The sequence below is a fragment of the Misgurnus anguillicaudatus genome, chromosome 23 (assembly GCF_027580225.2).
Source record: "Misgurnus anguillicaudatus chromosome 23, ASM2758022v2, whole genome shotgun sequence".
Taxonomy (NCBI): Eukaryota; Metazoa; Chordata; class Actinopteri; order Cypriniformes; family Cobitidae; genus Misgurnus; species Misgurnus anguillicaudatus.
In genome coordinates this window covers 14,612,885-14,631,120 of record NC_073359.2, presented here as the reverse complement: position 1 = coordinate 14,631,120, position 18,236 = coordinate 14,612,885, and the positions used below count along the sequence as shown (strand labels likewise).

The following is an 18,236-nucleotide window of genomic DNA, read 5'->3' as shown; positions in this document are numbered from 1 at the left end:
AACTGTAACAATTTAGTGTTATTTTAAGCAGTGTAAAACAAAATAAACCCGGTTTATATATATCTCACTTAATTCTATATACTGAATATTATTTTTGTGCAATTCACATGAAAAACCTTGGGCAATGCTGGGGCATGGGGGGCCTTGGTTCTTGGACTTTGCATAGGGGCCCCAAAATGGTAAACATGCCACTGCACATGACTTTCTCCCATGACTCCTCTGGGTCATCCAAATGGTCATTGGCAAACTTAAGATGGGCCTGGTCATTTGCTGGTTTAAGCAGGGGAACCTTCTATGCCATGCATGATTTCAAACCATGACGTCTTAGTGTATTACCAACAGTAACCTTCGAAAGGTGGTCCCACCTCTTTTCAGGTCATTGACCAGCTCCTCCCGTGTAGTTCTGGGCTGATTTCTCACCTTTCTTAGAATCATTGAGACCCCATGAGGTGAGATCTTGCATGGAGCCTCAGTCCGAGGGAGACTGACAGTCATGTTTAACTTTTTTCATTTTCTAATGATTGCTCCAACAGTAGACCTTTTTTCACCAAGCTGCTTGGCAATTTTCCTGTAGCCCTTTCCAGCCTTGTGGAGGTGTACAATGTTGTCTCTATTGTCTTTGGACAGCTCTTTGGTCTTGGCCATGTTATTAGTTGGATTCTTACTGATTGTATGGGGTGGACAGATGTCTTTATGCAGCTAATGACTTTAAACAGGTGCATCTAATTTAGGAAAATAAATGGAGTGGAGTTGGCCATTTTAAAGGCAGAATAACAGGTCTTTGAGGGTCAGAATTCTAGCTGATAGACAGGTGTTCAAGTACTTATTTGCAGCTGTATCATACAAATAAATAGGTAAAAAAAACATATATTGTGATTTCTGTTTTTTTTTTTAGATTATGTCTCTCACAGTGGACATGCACCTACGATGACAATTTCAGACCCCTCCATTATTTCTAAGTGGGAGAACTTGCAAAATAGCAGGGTGTTCAAATACTTATTTTCCTCACTGTATATTAGGGGTGTAACGGTACGTGTATTTGTACCAGACCGTTTCGGTACAGGGCTTTCGGCACGGTGCACATGTTCACCGAATGGCAGAATGCAATCTTTATAGGTCAATGGGTCAATTTTTGTCTTTCCACACGAACGTATTAAGTGCAGTGTTTCCCCTAGGTTTACATCTTTGGGGGGGGGGGGGGATTGGTTGGGTATGTATATACAGGGGTTAAATTGTGATTTGTTATGTGGGAGCTCTGTGGGGAGGGGTACTTCGAGGGGTAACATGTTTAATCCTGATGACAGCAAAGCCACTGGTGTGTTTCAATGACATTCTGGACTTCTGATAGGATTTGATAAGTTTCAGCTTTAAATCTGTGTCAGAGGTTGACCCAAAATATTTAAAAAAGAGCGTCTTACATGATGCAAGTCTAGGAGTTTGACACCCTATATCCATTTGTTGCACATGTCATTATGCACAATTGATCAAACTTTGAAGGAAGTTAAAAGAATCAAGCTCCTTGAATAATTCTAGGCATAAGATGCTTCCCCAAAATACTTAATTATCAAGAAAAGGTACAATACACAGTACTGTATCAACAACATGTCTTAGAAATTAGCCATAGAGATTCCCTATGCTAGTCAGCAGCTAGTAAAACAATCACTATGGGGCGGTTTCCCGGACAGAGATTAGCTTAAGCCAGGACTAGACCTGATTTTAATAGGGAAATATGACTAGTTTTAACAAACATACCTTACTAAAAACATTACTTATGTGCATTTTGAGGCAAAACAAAGGACACTGGAGTATTTTAAGATACGTCAGTGCAAGTTGTTTTGAGTTTGGACTAGAGGTCGACCAATATGCTTTTTCTCTGGCCGATGCCGATTTTTTAGAAATCAGGGCAGCCGATGGCCGATATGATTTTCTATATGTACATAATAATCAAAATGTTCTCATCATTATTAGCAGATATTTTAAATGCAAAAATTTCACTATTTAAGTCAAAGTATTTAAAAATATATGACTGGTCTTTCTGAAGAGTTTTACAACCTCCTCTGCACCATGCATTTATCAGACACAGATATTACCTGACACTCTGCTGTCATCATCTTTGATCAGTTTTTTATCATGGCTTTTATTGCTTTGTAGGATAAAATCCTTATTTGGTAGACCTGATAAAATATTTATTCATCATAAAGTTAACATAGTAAATGTCTATGGTTTTTAGTTGAGACTGTTATTTAGGGCAAATCTTTCTAAACACATTTACATTCTCATTTCTGAGACGCCATAAGTGACTGATTGTGCTGACAGTGGCGGCTTGTGAGTTTAGTGAACTTGGGACAGATCTGTTGTTTCAACCGTTCATTCAAACGAATCCGTTCAAAGGAGTCAGTTCGCGAATCGGACGCGCTGTGTTCTAATCCAGGCTGAGCAGCGCAAAACTGTAAACAAAGTCTTACTGTAACAACACGAAAAACATTTCCTTTGTGGATATGATTTGGTCTTCCGACCTTTCGCCATCGAGTCAGTTTTGTTTTGAGTAATAAAAGCAGGGAGACAGAAAGCGTGCACGCTCTTCTCTCTCTGTCACACAAACAAAACTCATCATCACTCATTAATCACATGAAATGAGCCTAATCTTTGCACGGACAGTGCACCGCGAGACATAAGCCCGTCGCGCTGTTGTACTGGCTGCTTAATTCGCGCGATCCGCCATCATTTAGTAAAGCTGTTTGTGAACAAGGCATGGCTGCACACACACGAGACAGGAGCGATCTGCTTGCAGCAAGAGGCAGCGTCACGAGTTCTACAACAGCGCTTAGGTGCCCGCAGATGCGCCTGCCTATTAATCGGCCTAATTTTGCAGCAAAATCGGCCAAAGCCGATTTTTAAAAATATGCCAAAAATCGGCCAATTAATCGGCCGGCCGATAAATCGGTTGACCTCTAGTTTGGACAGCTCTTACAATTATTTTAGTCTAGGACTAGTCTAATCCCTGTCCGGGAAACCACCCCATAATGTTTGATTTGTGTAATCAAAAAACATTATTTTACTAAACTATACAATGAGTTATATCCAGTGTTATCCAGTTAACATACTGTAATTAGATGAATGACATACATACTTTAGTCTTCTATTAAGTTCTCTCAACATGGGCACCATTCTTACCTCTCTCTCTCTCTCGCTTGCTCTCTCTCGCTCTCTCTCTCTCTCTCTCTCTCTCTCTCTCTCGCTCTCTCTCTCTCCCTCTCTCTCTCTCCTCTACAATGTCAAAAGATCCTGCGTGCTCATTCTTGAAGCTGCTCTGAGTTTTTTCGCTTGAGCTGCATATTTTTAACTTGCGCGAAGACGTGTTTAAAGGGAAAAGCACATGTTTTCGCGGCAATTGCGTCGCCCGGATTGCGTCATTCGCAAATTCAGAAATATGACAGCATACTAAGGGTGTCACGATTTCGATTTTAAATCGAAATCGATCGAAATTAAGTCACAGCTCCGAACTTCGAAATAAAAAATGGGATCGTCGATGCTGCCACGCCCCCATTTCACGTCTGGTCGGCTTGGCAAGCGAGGAAAAAAACTCTCAGAGATGCCTTTAAAAACATCTGTCCTGCAGAAAGCGATCATATTTTAAACACGAGGGATGTAAGTTATTGCTACAACTCCTTGAAATGCATATCATAAACAGGATTACGTGATTTGACTTTGGACAGAGCGCAGCTCTCTGCACGTGCGCGATAGTGAGGGAGGCGCAAAGATTCAGCGGGTTATATTTTAAACAAAAGGATAGTTTGCCTCAGCTTGCATGAAACGCATAAAACTGAACAAATACATAAGGATTACTACTTTAGTTTATGTTCAGACTTCGGACAGATGCGAGAGCGCATGCACACGTGAGACAGAGAGAAGCGCAGCTGCTTATGATGCTGGATTTATTTCAGATGCTATGAGTCCAAGACACGCGCATTAAGTCCATGTGCATTAAGTCCATGTTAGAGATGCGCGGATGGACTATTATTTCATCCGCAACCGCATAACAAAACTCATCATCCGTCCACCATCCATCCGCACCGTTTCTGACCAGTTTTCAAAACCGCACCCGCCCGCCATCCGCTGACTGGGCGATGCAAGACGCTGATGATGACAGCCGCGAGACTAGAAAGCTCTAGAATATCAGCAGTGAACTCCGTCTCTGATCGGCGCACAGGGACAAAAACAAATAAATAAATAGCCTAAATTAAACGCACAAATTACATAGCCGCCACTGGTGTCATCCTGATTTACCACTTTGTAAAACTTATTCCAGGCAACCCTTTTCTGACATTCTATTTCCTTTGTTTTTAATTCTCATTTTTTGAGTTTGCCACGTTCCTCCTTCGCTGGCGTTGATAAGAGCTGTGTCAAAATGCATCCTCAACGAATGGATCCTTAACAGCCGAGGATATCCCAAACAATTAAAAGCTTTATTAAATAAAAGTGTGTATTTATTAGAAAACTTTTTCTTGTCACTGTTTTAGTATTATAAGTTATGTTTTGTGTTAATATTATTCTGTTTATATTGCGTATATTTCTAGTTTGATTATTTGATATGCTGTTGAATAGATTAATCTACATCAATGTGTCATATGTTCTAAAATAAATTAATATTTTTCTGATTACATATTTATTTTAATAAGTCAGAAATGTCTCCGCTGTTTTCTGCTGACAGGCGCGGTGGGCGCTACTGGGGGCGTGTGCAGCAGGTGACGCAAATTGTTGGTCCTCAGAAGGCTAGACCGTCTCATTTCAGTTCTCTTCTTGAACTTCTGTGGCTGCCACTATGAAAGGCAGAGAGGTTGCATGCTTAGAAGGACACAGCTAATAACAAGCAGTCGACCGAATTTAATAAAAAAAAAATTTTTGTCACGTCATCCGCCCAATCTGTGTGTGCAAGAAGCAATCCTCTCTCTACAAGCTCTCGCGTTAAGTGAAGCCCACAAACCCCCATGCGAGTTGTGCAATGTGCATGTTAATGTTAAAGTATTATAATAATAATAATAATAAGTAATGGCATATAATTTTTGTCTAAATTATATGCCATATAAAAAATATGTAAAAATCGAGAATCGGATCGAATCGTGTCATTAGAATCGAAAATGTAATCGAATCGAGGATTTGGAGAATCGTGACACCCCTACAGCATACAATGTTACTGTTACACAGAGTTACTACAAAACACGTGCGCGGCGCAGGCATGTATAGCATGAGAGAGGGAGATAATGCGCGCGCGTGTGTGGGAAAGTCATGATAAACTCGATCAGTCGTCTTCTCTGTCAGTAACATCCGTGCCTGTTGATGTTTACGCAGAAAAATAAAGTATACGGAGGCGGACTTTCAAAACACCGTCACCAGTTATGGGAGAGAGAGGCGCGCGCTGCACAGAGAGAGAGCATGCGCAGTAAATTAAGCCGAACAGTAAAATATAAATGTGCGCACTCAATTGGATAATTGTAAGTAAACACGCAAACACTGACAGAATCATGCCATCGTGGAAATAAGATAAATAACATATTACTTGAGGGCTGTTTAGTTTGTTTAATAAAATAACAAATTGTTCTCTGGCACTTCAAAGAAAATCAAATCAAATTTACTTGACCTTCAAGGGGGGGCGGGTGGAGCCGTAAGGAGGGCTGGGCGCCCCCCTTATATAATGGTAGGGGAAACACTGAAGTGGCAGAAGTCTCAGTGTTCAGCGCAAGTCTTCTGTCAAACATATAACATTATTTGGCCCGCAGAAAGATTTTTATTTACTTAGTTGTATATTTGTTTGATTATTGATGTAAACGTTTGCGTGTCGCGTCTGAATGCGCGTGTTAAACACGTGTCAACACGCTGTTTTGTTCTTTCAAAAGTGCGTGAGCGGTTGCGCGTCTTTCGTTGCTACGCAATCATGCGTCGCGCTTTCTGTGACAACGAGAATAAGGAATGCGTGATCATATTTTTCATCTGCACCTCACGTCAATCATATCATTGTCACAATGCGATCAGCTGGACGGGACAGAGAAGAGTTGTAACCCGGGCTTACTCAGCTGTTACTCAGCTGCGGAGGGGTTCGTTAGTTTAAGTCACAGCTTTTGACGACACAAGCAAAGATTAGGAGAAACGTGCAAAAGATCAAAGATGGCTATGTATGCAACTCACTCATCTTAATATGAGTGTATACATGAATATCAGCTGACGTCACTCACTTGTCTTCCACCATTTAAGGACCTGAAGTGGTCCCAAAAGAACTAGAAGCTATGCCTTCAATATGCTGTGAGCATCAAAATCGCTATTTTTACAACACTAAGGAGGCTCAATACAACATGATATTTTGCTCGAAGTATTATGGAAGCATATGGGTAGCTAAATTCAATTTAGAATGTAATATGCAATATAACAATGCAATATGTAAAATGACAATGCATTTCTGTATTTAAGTTTACATTTTCCATGCTTTTATGTGCAATCCTTGGTGCAAAATAGAAATGAAAATGTAATACTTTAATTTACATTTTCCATTTTCTACAGTCCTGTTTTAAATACATATTTTAATGCTTTAAAAGTTGCAAAATTAAAATGGAAATGTATTACCCGAACTGATATAATGTGTTTCACATTGTCAAGCAAAAACTGTAGCAAAATTATCATTTAAATGTAAATTTCCCTAAATGCATTTACATTTACGGGTGGGAAACTTGGGATTGCATTTTCATTTACAATGCATGCAATGGATGTAGCAAAATTAAATTGGAAATGTATTAGCTGGATTGATTAGATGTGCTTTACATGGTCAAGCAAAAACTGTAGCAAAATTATCGTTTAAATGTAATTTTCTCTAAATGCATTTACATTTACGGGTGGGAAACATGGGATTGCATTTTCATTTACATAGCGCGCAACGGATGTAGCAAAATTCAATTGAAAATGCATTCCGAGTTGACCACGCCCCCTCCCTGTGAATCACTGCGTCAAGGCGGGGCCAACAACTCCCATTGCCTGGCCTCTCACGTGGGAAACATGGCGGCAGCAGGGCTGATTGAGAGTGTTATATTCGCTGACCGATTAAGTGAAGCATAAACAGAGAAATATTAGTGTTTATGGAGATTATTACGTGTCTGTAGGTGACAGAACTACAGCGTTGTTTGATCCTCTCACCGAATTGTCTGCATTATCAGACGCTAGTTAACCTCGTACTGTCATGTGGCTGCCTTTGCATTCACGTAGCCAGTGGTGTCAAAAGTATTCATATTCATTACTCAAGTAGAAGTATAGATACTAGGGTTTAAAAAGACTTTTGTAGAAGTTGAAGTATCAACTCAAGCTTTTTACTCAAGTAAAAGTGAAAAAGTACTGGTTTCAAAACTACTTAAAGTATAAAAGTAAAAGTAATGTAAGGAAAAAAATGTCATTACGGAAAAAAGCCTAGGCCGCACCACAGGGGCCTTTTGGGCACTACCCTATTTCCTCTAAAAAATGTTTCTAAAGGCCATAATAACTATAGTGTTATTAAAATGTTAATGTTAAAAAATTTGGGATGCACTAGGGCCAGGTGTAGGCAACGTCAGTCCTGAAGTGCCGATGTCCTGCAGATTTTAGCTCCAACCCTTATAAAACCTTGGTTACCTGTAGTTTCAGGTGACTTTAACCTTTATTAGTTTGTTCAGGTCTGCTTGATTAGACCTGGAGCTAAACACTGCAGGACATCAGCACTCCATGTTGCCTACCCCTGCACTAGGCTATCTGTTTCAACCACATACGGTATATGCCCATTAAAAATTAACGCATTTCAATACAATGCAAACAATTACATTAAAGCAGTGGTTCTCAAACTGGATGTTGCCAGATGGTGCCAGGGGCCCCAGTTTTATAATATTTTATGAAATACATTACTTTATTAAAATTCTGTGTAATTAAACCTCAGAAAAATAAGGCTACTAAACAAAAGCAATAAATTGTATAATTTAATATGTTTTGTTTAATTCAAATTTTAAGTTTTATAAAGTTTGTCAATCCACTGTACACAAGGGAGGCCGCAAAAAATGTTTGATAACAACTGCATTAAAGAACCATATATGTGTACTACTGAGCATTAACATGTGTTCCATAGAGAGGAAGATATAATGACTAGTTGCCTATAAATATTGTAATTGTGCAAAAAGTCAATCTTCAGAGCAGTGCCGCTGGTGGCCAAACTTTTACAGTGGTGCCCTCTTTAGTTAAAAAACAACAAAATCACACACAACTATAGTATGTGTGAGAATAGAAATATGCTATTGTTATCATTTATAATTGTATTTTGACAGCAACACAAACTACAAATATGCAATTATATATTATAGCCTATATTTCTGCATCTGTACTTGTGTAGCTAATGGACTTTTGAATACTTTACTTTAGTCAGTATAAATCCAAGCAAGTTTGGAGAATTACTAAATGTCTTTATTGTAAGTAAATTAAAAGTCAGGTTTAAGGAAACAGCTGATGTCTATTAACAAAAGAAAAAGTTGGTATGTATGGTTATGTGTTTCATTGATTTAACACTCAAGCATTCAGCTAACGTTAAGTAGGTTTTGTTAATGCAAATAAAATTTAGGGTAGTTATTAGCATATACAAAACAACAATGACTTTAGCCTAGATATCTTTGCCATGCTTCAAAACGCAACGCAGCACAATGTCATTTAAGTTGAACAACTGAAGTTACATGATATAAATTGGTACATTGTTACACTATTTAAATCACACAGATGAGTTGGTGTCAGCAGCCAGCTATACATTTACACAGGCTTGTGAATGTGAACTGACCTGAAAGTGATGCGCGAGTTTTATTTCGTACTTTTCCATTTGAAGACAGAATGCCGCGTTCTGTTACTGTACAAACAGATGGCGGGTGATATCAAAGCATCGCGAGGGGAGACACTCTGCATGCTTTCTAATCGCTCTCGCTGTTCTTTTATGTTTCTCTGTGCAGCGCTATCGAACAAACTTTTGATCATCTGCAGTCAGCTGGGGGGCGGGGATTGCGTACAAACCAATAGGGAGTCGGAATGGTGTATGTTTATACTTCTCATCCAACCACAATCGCGTTCATCTGGATGATGCAATTTATCAAGATAGGTTTTTTTAACGATGACAAGCCGGAATGTAAAAAAAAGAAAACAAGTTGAAATTAATAGAAGTAACGAGGCGATTTTTTAAAATGTAAGGAGTAGAAAGTACAGATAATTGTGTGAAAATGTAAGGAGTAGAAGTAAAAAGTCGTCTGAAAAATAATTACTCAAGTAAAGTATAGATACCCAAAATATCTACTTAAGTAAGGTAACGAAGTATTTGTACTTCGTTACTTGACACCTCTGCAAGTAGCCTACGGATGTTTCTACAGCGAACATTTCATCACAGTTCAAATAAACACTGACTGTTACATGTATGTGAATGTATTTTTACGTTGAAAACATTGTTACATTTTTTAAAGATTTTAAAATACAGATAATGGTGTTATAACCTCACACGGAGCGAATGATAAAAGGTATATGCTATATAACAGACTATTCTTAATTTAGTTTTATATGTTTTTGTAGAAGAAGAATAAACATTCTGTTCCAGTGAAATTCTTTAACAATTATGCAATAATGGATTATCATCTAACTATCATCTAACAAGAAAAACCATGGGTTCACTACAGTAAGGTTTAAGGTTTTTTAAGCTATTGGGTGGTTGGTTTTCGAAACGATCTTGTTGTAACCATGATTTTGGCTTTAACTATAGTAAAACTATGATTAATTTTCGTAAGGGTCCAAGACGGAGTCATTGCTTGTTTTACTGTTTGCATCTCCAGCAATCCGGTTCATAACCAGAGCACCGCAAATAATATTTTTTTTCTAAGTTTCGTTTCATTCTCCATGTCTGTCTCGGTTAGCTCTTCTGTTTTATCGGTAAAAAGAGGCTAATTTCTCATGATGCGGAGCACGCGATTAAGTGAAATCAGAAAACCCGGTGTTAAATCTCGAAATAGGTTACTGCGAACCGAATGGCCAAAACAATTAGAAATACATACAAAATAATTTTCATATATACTTCTTTACATAAAATAACACAGATCAAGTGATAACGCATTAAATGACCATTCTATATTACAATGCCTTAAACCTGTGACACGTTAAAAAAATTAATAGATTTTTTCTTTTCGAATAATTATTGCAGATCGACTTACACACCCGGGGCCTATACCATGAAGCTGGTTTAGTTGGTTAGCCAGCTTTGTTTAGGATTAGTTTGTTCAAATCCTGGGTTTTGGGTACCATGAAAATAGCTTTTACCAACAAGGCCTGCACATTGGCTTGGTTTTGTCAACCTGAAACTAATCCTGTAACCCTGAGTTTGTTTAACCATTTTCATGGTACGGGCCCCAGGAGTCCCGGACATCAGGATATTGACCCGATCAGACCAAACATACATTTAACTTATGTACCTTTATACACTTTCATAGCAGAAGCGTAGTGAAGGGTATACTGACCTGTGGCCAGTGACGTCGTCTTATCTTATTCACTATTTTTAATGTTCTTATTTATTTATTTCCACAAAAGTTAGTAACAAAACATAAATTAAAATTAAGAAACAAATTAAATGAAATTAAATTCGTTTTAATGAAGCAAACAAAACATGTGAAGTAAAATTACGTTTAATTGTGGTAGTCGTAACAGCAAACAGTAAAACAATTAATGACCCTTGCCAAAATGAACCGTTTTACCTTAAAGCAAAATAAAAGACATGTTTACTACAGACTTTCTACAACCATAGTTAAACCTTACTGTAGTAAAGCCGTGGTTGTTCTTGTTAAATGATAATCCATGCATTATTGTTAAAGAACAGAATTTTACCGGAACGGTTCTTCTTCTTCACAAAACATGTCAAAAGGTATTTATGTCGAAGTTCAGTCTTCTACCTTTTTTCATTCCGTGAGGGGTTTTAACGCTGTTTTCTGTATTTTAAAATAATTAAAAAAGATTTGGACAATGTTTTCAACGTATAAATACATACATGTAACAGTCAGGGTTTATTTGAACTGTGATGAAATGTTCGCGGAAGAAACATCTGTAGGCCCCCTCGGTGGTAAAAAAAAAAAAAAAAACAAGAGTAATACAAACCGTAATCAATTTTTTTTACAATAATAAAATAATGGCTAATTTTAAGGATTAACTATACCAAATGATACCTGTTTGGAAGACAGGGATGCGCACCTGTCAATATTAACAGAGCGAGGCCAGAGACAACAGTAATAAATGTAATTATGTGTGCATCTTTGAATACTGTAAGAATATTTCCTTTAAATATATTATTTGTCATATAAAGTGTTGAGAGATAATAATGTTTTTTCCACTGTCATTGCTTATTTTGACCTGTTAGTGTGGTTAAAAGCGCGTTTGGCGCATTTACCTTAAGAGTTTATTTCAGTAATATTGCTTATTGTTTTATAATAATACAATTTATATCAATCCTGCTTCCTTCTCTGTTTATTCATTTCATGATGCTGTTATGTTAAGTCTAATATTCAAATCATATGCGGAATAATGTGTGCATCTCTGAATAACTTTGAAAATAATTTTGTCAACGTTTTAGAAACAATAACGTTGTGAAGATATTTATTGCCATATGAGACGTTTATTGCCGTTGAATACTCCTACCATATGGAAATCATATATACGTAGGAAATATAATGTGGTATACTGCAAAGTTACACTGCTAATTTTTATTAATGATATATGTGGAGATAAATAAACATTTGCAAATCTGCTGATTTGATCCATTAATTTCCTGACCACCAGGCTAGAGATTTTAAACATCATTAATCCACACTTACTAGTCTATCAAATAAAATCTAAAGTATATTGTTTTGTGAAAAAAATGATGATGTTATATTGTTTTTGCGCTTTTTCGCAGGAAGTGTCAATCACACAATATTTTTATAGTCAAAAGCAGCGGTCAGCAGCTGCAGCGCACTGCAAACGGAGTGTGAAAGCACAAGGCTTGACAAATCTAACCGCATACATACTGTGCAATAAACACATCAAAGGCCAACAGGCTATGCCATTTGTTGAGGGGTCGTTCATTGATCCCCGTATTTTTGTAAATCCTAGACATGTTGGACCTGCCGAACGGGTTGAGCACTTTACTGTGTTGAGCAGAAAGGCTGCACAGTTTGACCAGCGGGAATCGGCCGCACATCAGGCTGCCAGATTGTGTTGCTAACTCGCAATGTATAACTATTATCAGACCGGCGTTCGCAGCCTCAAAACACTGCCGGTCCACCGGGAAAAGTTCCGACTCTCCCGATTGCTGCTCCGCTACTTGAATGCGAAGGCACGAAAGGCAGCCACAGGACAGTGCGAGGTGAACTAGCGTCTGACAATGCAGACAATTCGGTGAGAGGATCAAACAACGCTGTAGTTCTGTCACCTACAGACACGTAATAATCTCCATAAAAACTAATATTTCTCTGTTTATGCTTCACTTAATCGGTCAGCGAAGATATAACACTCTCAATCAGCCCTGCTGCCGCCATGTTTCCCACGTGAGAGGCCAGGCAATGGGAGTTGTTGGCCCCGCCTTGACGCAGTGATTCACAGGGCGGGGGCGTGGTCAACTCGGAATGCATTTTCAATTGAATTTTGCTACATCCGTTGCGCGCTATGTAAATGAAAATGCAATCCCATGTTTCCCACCCGTAAATGTAAATGCATTTAGAGAAAATGACATTTAAACGATAATTTTGCTACAGTTTTTGCTTGACCATGTAAAGCACATCTAATCAATCCAGCTAATACATTTCCAATTTAATTTTGCTACATCCATTGCATGCTATGTAAATGAAAATGCAATCCCAAATTTCCCACCCGTAAATGTAAATGCATTTAGGGAAATTTACATTTAAATGATAATTTTGCTACAGTTTTTGCTTGACAATGTAAAACACATTATATCAGTTCGGGTAATACATTTCCATTTTAATTTTACAACTTCTAAAGCATTAAAATATGTATTTAAAACAGGGCTGTAGAAAATGGAAAATGTAAATTAAAGTATTACATTTTCATTTCTATTTTGCACCAAGGATTGCACATAAAAGCATGGAATATGTAAACTTAAATACAGAAATGCATTGTCATTTTACATATTGCATTGTCATATTGCGTATTACATTCTAAATTGAATTTAGCTACCTATATGCTTCCATAGAAGTATCGCCTGTGTCTCTACATGTGAACTCAAGCATTGAGAACATTGTTTGTGAACACAGAGCTAACTAAAAAAAGGTTTTGAACAACTGACTTTGGATGATTTGGCATCCGCTCGCCGCCTTCTTCCCAGTCAAGATGTATCGATCTCTAATTGCGACGTAAGGAGGGAGGAGAGTAAAGATTGATAGCTCCTAAAGCATAGTTACATAAAAATGCACGGATAATTTGTTGTTTTGTCACAAGTGAAAAACAATATTGACCTTCTAGTTGAAAAAGGAGCCTCATATGAGATTCATTCATTTGCATTTGGAAATCGATTATTTACATGTGGCAGAGATGACGAGCGGACACCATAACAGCCAAAGTCAGTTGTACAAAACCTTTCTTTTTAGTAAACTCCGTGTACACAAACAATGTTTTCAATGCTCGCGTTCATGTGTAGAGATCCAGGTGATACTTCGAGCAAAGTTTCATGTTGTGTCGCGCCTTCTTATGTTGTAAAATAGTGGTAGTTCGGTAGCAGCGGACAGCGGCTGGAAGAACGCATCAGGGATCGAGTAGGCATCACACCCAAGATATATTTTTTTAAAGTAGCGTTTCTTTTTCATGACAGTCGAGATGCGACATGTTGTCTTTCGTAGCCCTTTACTGTATCCGTAAGAATCATAGACAGTAAAAGATAAGAAATCCGTAAATCGTAGCAAGCTAGCCAATGCTTGTCAGTGGTTTGGTGGTACTCGGTAGGTCCTCAAGATGGCGGCATGACGTAAAAGGTCACATGACTGATTTCCATCTATAATAAGTATATCATCATGTTGCTTGCTATGCAGTTACACATAGAGCAGTAATATTAATTTTATACAGAGATAGTACATAACCAATTCAATACTGTGACTTAAAAAAATCCAAAATAAATCAAAACAGAAATTTTTTTGGTGGCAAAAATGTAGGCTAGTAGTTCATAAATGTATTCAGGAATTGAATTTGTTAGTTTAGTGCAAGGTTTTAGTAGAAAAAGTTTAAGAGAAGGTTAAGAAAAGATTTACCTACTGTTATAAAATAATGTAAAAAAGTATGTTTTTTATGGCGTTTATCGCATTTTGGGAAAAAAGGGAGAAAAGATGACAGAATAACACGGTGGATATTGGATTTTGCGTAAAATTAATTATTTACTCATAAATACTGACCTGATATAATACTGATTTTGGCAGTAACTCATTTTTTCAAAAATGGCGTTTATCGCGTTTTGGAACCAAACTCTTCATATATAGCTGGCACACATGCATGTGCTGAGCACAAAAAGTATTCTTGTTGTTTCATGAAGGTTGAACTACTGTTGTCACATTAATTATTTTAAAGATATAACTGCCTTTCTGGAATTGAAATTGTGAGTTGCATTGTTGTTAAGTGAGGCTCAAAAAACTCTCCGATTTTATTACAGTGATATCCTTTAAGTAAAGTCTGTAAAAATCAGTTAAGATTTGAATCAGTAAGTAAAACCTGTTATATGTATATGTTGATATTGCAGGTGTATATCTGTGTCAGTTCTCCGATTTACTTCAAATCAACCCCACGGAGCTTGGATCTACAGGAAACATCATCATATTTAAAGTAATAAAGGTACTTCTGCAGTTTAAATGTGTTCTTTTAATAAATAGGACAATGTTATGGATAATTGTATGCATAAATGTAATAATAAATTGGACACATTTTTTGTCTTTCAGGGTAGGGTGAAGAGTGTACATGATAGTATGTCCAGAGGTATGGATCCTACACCTAAATTTGATAGTCATTTCTCCAAAAACTCAAAACGAGTGACCTCCTTGCATTCATACAAGTCATTTGAATATACTCAGGTAAAAATAAATTCTTGCTTATAGCATTTATGTACACTTCATACTCGCTTTTATTTCCTGAGTGGAAACTAACTGTGTGCATTTCCTTATAGCAATACTTCTATGAATATGTGGATTTTGAGATTTTCTCCAGGCCAAGACATGTATGTCCATATGCTGTGGTGTCTTATCAGTTCAAAGGCAAAGAGGCCTCAACAGCCCCCAAGCCTGTGCCCCCTTTTAGGTACCCGAGTACTTCCATTACGTCTCGGTTGTTGCAACTCACATTTTGACTCTAGTCTTGATAAATGTTTTTGTCTTTGTCTTTGTTTTTTAGGTCCAACAGTCTTCCATCAGGGATGAGCGGAGGTAAGCATTTCTTAGACAGTATAATATAATGCATGCACTGTAAAAGTTTACAGCATCTCACCTCGACAAGAAATCTTGCAACGTTTAAATATCATGGGATCTTTAAAAACACCTTTAAAAACAGCTCGCTAATGAACTACAGGTGTTCAGATCAAGTCTTTTTTATTTGTATCGCTTTACAGAAAGCCACACTGTAAAGCTTATTTCCAAGGAAAATATTTTAGAAATCTGGTTCCTCGCTAGGGGTGTCACGATTCTCCAAATCCTTGATTCAATTACATTTTCGATTCTAAGGTCACGATTCGATTCTTGATTTTTACTATACTTTTATGAAATATAATATCTGACCTTGAACCTGGAGATGCCCTGCCATGTTAGTCGTGATGCCAGTGGAAAAATATGGTAAACGCACATGCCTGATAAAACATCACATTCCTGTCAGTACTTTGCACCACAAAACGCGCTTTTTTACTGTCAGATGAGAATGTGAGACTGTACCCCAATAAGTCATGTTTAAATGCTGTTTTAATAACTCTTACGCAACCGAAATAAGTTGTTGTGAAACTTAAACAGACCTCAGTTTAGAGAAACGATCGGTCCTGGCATAGATGTCGTTCTGTTGTGCACGTGTGTGTGCTCTGTTCTGATTGAGTTCAGCTGAAGGCGGGAGGCACTTGCTGTTTTTTTTTTGTTTTGTTTCCCATGTAAAGAGCAGCTTGTGTAGTGTCTCCTGCATCTGCCATGCTATCTTTTGACTGGCTGTAGCTAGCTAAGTTAGAGGAGGTTGACTTGCAGCACTGAATACGTGTTTTTTTTTTCGCTTGGCAAGCCAACCAGACATGTCATGGGGGCGTGGCAGCAACAACGGTTCCATTTTTTTGTTCAAAGTTTTGTGATTTAATTTCGATCGATTTCGATTTTAAATCGATTTTAAAGTGACACCCTTATTCCTCGCATGTTTTTATGGTACTGAAAAAAGGTTAAAGCAGGGTTCCCGCGGGGTCTTAAAAAGTCTTAAAATGTCTAAAATTCAGAATGTTAAATGTAAGGCCTTAAAAAGTCTTAAAAACACCCAGATTTTTATCCTAGGTCTTAAATTTTATTTACCCAAGTCTTAAATTTCTTACCTCCGTTCATTCCCGAAAAGCATTGTCAGCAGAAAATAAAATAGTAATTTAACGCTGAAGAACTAACTTAATCAGTGGCGGAGGCAGGTGGGTCTCTAAAAGAAAACTGTTCGCACTTTGTCGTAATCCGCAGATCTTGCCATAAGCTATATTTCAGGTGTTATGATCTGACTGTATACTGTGGGTTTGCGAGAAACAATCCTAAAATATAGTTTTGTATTAGCAAAAATCTTTTTCAGGGTAATTTAACCAATTAAGTTAGCCCGTGGATTACCTAAGCATTAGCCAGGTTAAGAACATAGAGGACCCAGAAGCGAAAAAAAAATCAACACTGCTTTATTGAAAATCAACTTAAACAGTCGGGCCGTCGAGTCATGAGCCACCAACAGCGTGTCAACTTTAGTGTTACACATTTTTATATTTTAAAGTTTAATATTGCTCTCTGATGCAATGCACTCGAACGCGCTTTCCCTTCAGCTCTTCACAAACAGCAGCGATTGGCGGACGGAAAGCAAGAAAGTACCGTAATAAACCATATGTTTCCAAAAAGCGCAATTGTCTTCTTTTAGAAACATTTCAAACTTTTTTGATAGCGCAAATCCTTCAGGAGTTACGGTAAATGAATGGCGGTAGAATCAGAGCCCTTTAGGCCGTTTCTCAATCCGAAGGCTGTAGCCTCCGGGGGTCGCATAGGCAGGCTGCTGCATAAGTCATCAAGCCTAGTTTATTTAAGTTAACTGAGCATTACATTCGCAAGTCATAAGCATATTACAACAATTTACAATTAACTACAGGGTGTCCGCGGGGTTTTAAAAAGTATTAAAAAGTGATAAATCAGAATTGTCAAATTTAAGGCCATTAAAAGTGTTAAATTTGGCTTAGAGGTATTATTTTTTTCCAAATTAGGTATTATTATTTTTTCAGACTATCAGGCGTCCTATACTGATTGAAATTCTATGTGCGTTCGCGTTAGTTCGTTTAAATATGGGCTTTAGCATATCTGGGCACATAATCAAAGATCTTTCGTCTCTGGTATGTGATCAAAGCCTGGAGTGGAGCCAAATCACGTTCCTCTCTCCACTGTAAGTGTTCTGTTATCCCTACGCACCGGATCCACTCCGGGTTTTCTGACTGTATCACGTTAAGCTGAGGTAAAAGTTTATTTTAGCTAGCATGGTCAAACTTATAATGCAGGAAGGCTCCGATGTTTTGAAGATCGATAAAGGAGTAAAAGACCAATGGAGATTGACTTGGCTTAGCGAAATGATGAAAATTGGCAAGCCCTTCAGTTCGTGGGCTAAGAAACCCAAACAGCCAGGTAACTTGCGTGTCTGCACAGTATGACTAACGTTAGGGGTACTGTATTTTGGGGGTAAATGATTTCTCACGTACGTGATCATCCGCGTCACGTTTTTTAATGCTATGCTGATCTAGCCAGTGGGTGATACAACGGGTTTGTTAAACTTGTGGGTAAACTTCATGTGGCCCCACAAGAACCAGGAGGCAGATGACATCCAAATCCTCTGAGAGGGATGACGAGGAAGCATAAGAAGAGACTGCTTCCGAAATGCTCTCGCGGGACTTTGATGTCATCGACCTGTCGGTTCTTGCAGTTGCATTTGCGTTTGGTCCGTCACAAAAACGTAAC

At 38.0% G+C, this 18,236-nt stretch overlaps 1 protein-coding gene across 3 annotated transcripts in view; it reads left to right on the top strand.

Moving 5' to 3' along the window:
• Positions 1-18,236, top strand: part of tasora (transcription activation suppressor a) — a 102,874-nt gene that overhangs the window by 59,397 nt on the left and 25,241 nt on the right. For all 3 annotated transcript variants that reach the window (XM_055217555.2, XM_055217556.2, XM_055217557.2), the window contains exons 5-8: positions 14,786-14,877; positions 14,982-15,113; positions 15,206-15,336; positions 15,430-15,461. In XM_055217555.2, the coding sequence (XP_055073530.2) occupies positions 14,786-14,877; positions 14,982-15,113; positions 15,206-15,336; positions 15,430-15,461 (387 nt within the window). The remainder of the gene's footprint in view (positions 1-14,785; positions 14,878-14,981; positions 15,114-15,205; positions 15,337-15,429; positions 15,462-18,236) is intronic.